Source organism: Hakea prostrata, chromosome 1, assembly GCF_041222555.1.
Source record: "Hakea prostrata isolate BN-2017 chromosome 1, UWA_Hpros_2, whole genome shotgun sequence".
In the NCBI taxonomy this organism is placed as follows: Eukaryota; Viridiplantae; Streptophyta; class Magnoliopsida; order Proteales; family Proteaceae; genus Hakea; species Hakea prostrata.
The window spans coordinates 63,812,422-63,817,162 of NC_142600.1; the positions used below are offsets into that span (position 1 = coordinate 63,812,422).

The following is a 4,741-nucleotide window of genomic DNA, read 5'->3' on the forward strand; positions in this document are numbered from 1 at the left end:
TCGGGCTATTAAAAACCTCTCCAACTCGAAACTTCCGGACATCTTGTTTTTAGCTGAAACAAAAAGCCAGCAGGGTAAAATTGCGGAGTTGAATAGAAAGCTTAAATTTGAGGATTTTCTATGTGTTAATGCTGAGGGCACGGCTGGTGGTTTGGCTTTATTTTGGAGAAATGGGATTCATATCAACATCATTTCAGCTGATAAGAATATAGTGGATGTGGAAGTTAAGGGTGAAGGTAATCTTTTATTATGACATGTGTTTATGGGGCTCCTTTAAGACAACAGACAAAGTGTGTGGGATCAAATCATGAGAAAAAGCAACCATAGAGCTGGTGCATGACTTTGTTTGGGAGATTTTAACAGTTTTTTAAGTTGGCATGAAAAGGACGATGGCAATAGAGTTGGAAGCAGGGATATCAAGCGTTTTTAGGATATGGTTTCTCATTGTGGTCTAATGGACCTGGGGTCCCATGGGCCTTGTTTTATGTGGAATAATAGGCGTAGAGGAAATGCAAACATCCGGATCAAGCTTGATAGAGTTCTTGCCAATGTTGAGTGGAACTTATTGTTTGAAGATGCAGCCGTTACTATTAAGCCTACCTTTTGTTTGGATCATAATCCAGTGCTCTTGGATTCGGTAGGAGGCAAGATTAGAGGGCCTCATCCGTTTCGTTTTGAAGCCATGTGGATGAGACATCCTAGATGCAAAGAGGTGGCGGTCCGAGGGTGGAGGGCGAATAGTATTAGGGATGGTAGGCACCCCTTTTGCCAAAAGGCTGAAAATTGTAAAAAAGAATATAAGCGGTGGAACAAGGAGGATTTTGGCATTGTTCAGGAGAAAATTAAGGAGCTGAAACTGCAGATTGAGGTGATTCAAAGAAAGGCTGATTATAAAGAATTTATGGAGGAGGAGGAGAGGCTGAAAGACCTACTTGATGAGGAACTTGCAAGAGAAGAGATGATTTGGCATCAAAAATCTAGAATTGAGTGGATCAAATTGGGTGATAAGAACTCTGCCTTCTTTCATGCTTCTACAATCCAAAGGAGAACAAAGAATAGAATCTTAAAACTAAAGAAAGAAGATGGGGGCTTGGACTGCCAATGAAAGTCAACTTCATGATTTATTATTAGATCATTTTAGCGGGGCAGTAACATCTAAAGGCATCTCCCAAGTGGCTCTTGCTCAAGCTCTAGATAAGGTTCATCCAATGGTTGAGGATGATGTGAATGTGTTTTTGTGTAGGACCCCTGAAGATTATGAGATTCTCTCCACTTTGAAATCATTGGGGCCTTCAAAATCCCCTGGGCCTGATGGGTTTCCTCCATTATTTTATCAGAAATACTGGGATATCACTAATGAGGAGGTGTGTCGAAGCGTGAAGGAGTTCTTCAATAGTGGAACAATGTCGAAGGAATTGAATAGAACTTTTGTGTGCTTAATTCCCAAATCTCCTAATCCTGAGATTGCTGATCAGTTTAGGCCTATCAGTCTTTGCGGGGTGGTGGTGAAGCTCATATCTAAAATCTTTGCGGACAGGCTCAAAAACTCTCTTACATGTATTATATCCCCATCTCAATTGGCCTTTGTTCCAGGTAGGCTCATTTTTGACAATATCTACATGGCTCATGAAATTTTTCAGTATGTGAAACATCGGAAAAAAAAGGGAGAAAAAAATTTCTTGTCATGATCATGAAAATGGATATGCGGAAGGCCTATGATAGGCTCGAGTGGCCTTTTATTAAAGCCACTTTTCTAAAACTAGGGTTCTCATTGAGATGGGTGGATATGGTTATGGAGTGCATCACTTCGGATGTCTTATTCTCTTTTATTAAATGGGGTGGAGAAAGGGTCTTTTTGCCCCTCTCGAGGCATTCGGCAAGGTGATTCCCTTTCTCCTTTCATTTTCATTCTTGGTTCCCAGGTACTAAGTTCTCTTATGTAAGAGGAGGAAGACCTTAATTTAATCAAAGGAATCAAGGTGAAAAACAGAGCTCCTCGGATTTCACATCTTCTGTTTGCTGATGATTGTCTAATGTTTTCTGAAGTTAATCTCCAACATATCAACCACCTCAAGGCAAATTTGGACCTTTGTTGCCAAGCCAGTGGGCAAGCGATCAATGAAAACAAGTCTTCTTGCACTTTCAACCCCAATACTTATCTTCGGTTTAGAAGGTGGATTGCGAGAAGTCTGAAGATCAAATATGGGGATGGGCCAGTGAAGTACCTTGGGCTACCATACGAATTTGGAGTAAAGAAATTTGCTTTGTTCAAAGAAGTGGGGGAGAGAATCAGTAAGAAGACCCATGGTTGGAAAGCTAAATTATTATCTCAAGCGGGGCAAGAAATTCTTATAAAGTCGGTTGCATCGGCTATGTCTTCTTATGCAGGATCTCATTTTCTTCTGCCAGCTTCGTTACATAATGAGACAAGGAAGACTATTTCAAATTTCTATTGGGGCCAGAAGGATGAGGAAATTGAAAGATCCATTGGATGTCGTGGTCGAGGCTGTGCAAATCTAAAAGCAAGGGAGGCCTAGGGTTTCGGGACCCCATTTTACACAACTTGGACCTGCTCTCTAAGGTGGCATGGCATCTTTGGGTTTAGCCCGAGTCTACTTGGGCAAAATTTATGAAAGCCGTGTATTTTCCCAACTGTAATTTCCTGGAGGCTCATAAGGGAGCGTGCCCATCGTGGGCATGGCAAAGTATCCTGGAGGGTAGAGAGGTTCTTAAGGCAGGATTAATCTCTATAATTGGTAATGGGCTGAACACCTCAATATGGGGACTCAAATTGGATCCCAAGTCTCCCAAATTTCAGGTTATTCTCATAAAAACCTAGTTGGTGTTCTTTCCAGTGGGTATCCGATCTTATTGATCCCACTTCAGGTTTTTGGAATAGGCCATTATTACATCAATTGTTTACAAATCAAGAGGTCTTGGCAATACAAAAAATTTAGATTGGGAGATTACCAGCTGAGGATAAAGTTATGTGGGGAGCCGCTGCTAATGGTGTGTTTTCGGTGAAGAGTGCATATCACCTGTTATGCAACAACAGGGAGTCCCAAGCTCTTTCATCTCCATCAACATCTCGAAAGCACAAATGGGAAGAAGTCTCTACAAAGGCATGGAAGCTAATCTGGAAAGCTAAATGTTATCCCAAAATACAAACATTTGTCTGGAAAGCGATGAATCAAGCTGTGGCTACAATGGAGAACTTACAAATTAGACAGGTGAAGATCGATCCTACTTGTGGAAGATGCTGCAAAGGGATTGAGTCTATAGATCATATTTTGTTCAAATGTGAGTCCTCAAGGGCCATCTGGTTTGGAATGGGCCTTTCAAACATCGCTGAAGATCAAAATCATGGGTCCTTGATTCAGATTTTAAATAAATGGGATACTCTGCAATTTCTGAATAAAGAAACGAACAGGGAGGTTCTCAGTTTGTTCCTTTTTACCTGCTGGTTTGCTTGGTTGGCAATAAATGATCTCAGCTTTAAAGGTTCACTATGGAGCCCTGATCAGATTGTGGAAAGAGCGTGGAAAGCTTATCAGGAATTCTGGAGTTCTTCTGTGCAGGTGTGCGCTCCCTCTGTGTGTGTGCCTAGAACTTGGATCCCTCCGATAGAAGGCATGATGAAGATGAACTTTGACTTCTCGATGGCGGATGGTGAAACTGCTGCAGGGATGGGTTTTGTTCTGAGAGACCCAAAGGGTTTCTGCATCTCTGCTGTTTCAATCCCGGTTGATTGTTCAAATGTCTTCACGGGTGAAGCCCTGGCGTTAAGGGAGGCGATCCAGTGGAGCCTGAATTTAGGGATAAGACATGTGGTGTTCGAATGTGATTCGCAGAGGCTTGCTCACTGTTTTGTGGACCCTTTTATCCCTGTGGAGTCTGATGCTTATCGGGTGGTGGAGGATATTCGCCAACTTCTAAATTTTGAACCCTCTTGGTCGGTTCAATTTATCTCTAGATGGGCTAATTCGGTAGCCGACTATCTAGCTAGGAAGGCCCTGTCCTATGGAAGTAGGACGGTTTGGCCTAATTCCACTCATTGGCTTCTTGAAGCGTGTACTCAGGATGTCTTGGCTTTTTCTTGCCACTCTTCTAATTAAAGCTTCATTTACCAAAAAATAAAAAAAAAAGAACCAACGTTTACCCAAAAAAGGAAAAGTACTGAACCAAAACAATTCACACCCAAAAAACTTTCTTTGGTATAACACCAGAAGTTGAATAGATCAAAAGCAGAGTAAAGAACCAACCTAGAAATTTGGGGGGGGGGGGGTTCAAGGATATGATGGTTATGTAGGGATCAATCCATCAAAGGCTTGAAAATCTTAAAATCCTTAAATCTTTTCAATGAAAGGATGGCCAAAATAAATAATGGAATAACAATAGCCAGGTAGTAACCGATCATCACTACCATACGCATCTTTTCACCCATATCTTTTCTCCAAAGATGTCTTTTCTTATCCACAAGGCCCACACTTGTTGTAACTAGTGGGTCATTCTCCATCTTGGAAACAAATGGAGGAGGAGATGAAGAAGTACAAAAATATTTGTGGGTATCATGGTCGAATACTTGGTCGTCTTCATTCCTCTGAATCAAAACAGAGGAATGGCGACTGCTTCTCTCCTCTTCCTTGTTGTAACCGTCCAAGGAATCTTTCGACTTCGAAGAGACATCTCCCTTTCAACTTACAACTCTGGATGGATGCTCTCCTCTCCCTGGCTATCTCTT

At 41.8% G+C, this 4,741-nt stretch overlaps 1 protein-coding gene across 1 annotated transcript; it reads left to right on the forward strand.

The window, feature by feature from the left end:
• The first annotated feature begins 433 nt into the window (after positions 1–433).
• On the forward strand, positions 434–2,537 carry LOC149029378 (uncharacterized). Its single transcript, XM_089143227.1, has 3 exons — positions 434–1,001; positions 1,132–1,593; positions 2,047–2,537. Exons 1-3 carry the CDS (start codon positions 434–436, stop codon positions 2,535–2,537), a joined length of 1,521 nt encoding a protein of 506 aa, XP_088999353.1.
• Positions 2,538–4,741: the final 2,204 nt, after the last annotated feature.

Bases quoted from the DNA above. Each gene is read 5' to 3' on its own strand.
- LOC149029378 (XM_089143227.1), top strand. From the start codon at position 434: ATGGTTTCTCATTGTGGTCTAATGGACCTGGGGTCCCATGGGCCTTGT. The intron at 1,002-1,131 runs GTGATAAGAACT...ATTTATTATTAG, and splicing joins AATTGAGTGGATCAAATTGG to ATCATTTTAGCGGGGCAGTA. The intron at 1,594-2,046 runs GTAGGCTCATTT...TGTTTTCTGAAG, and splicing joins TCAATTGGCCTTTGTTCCAG to TTAATCTCCAACATATCAAC.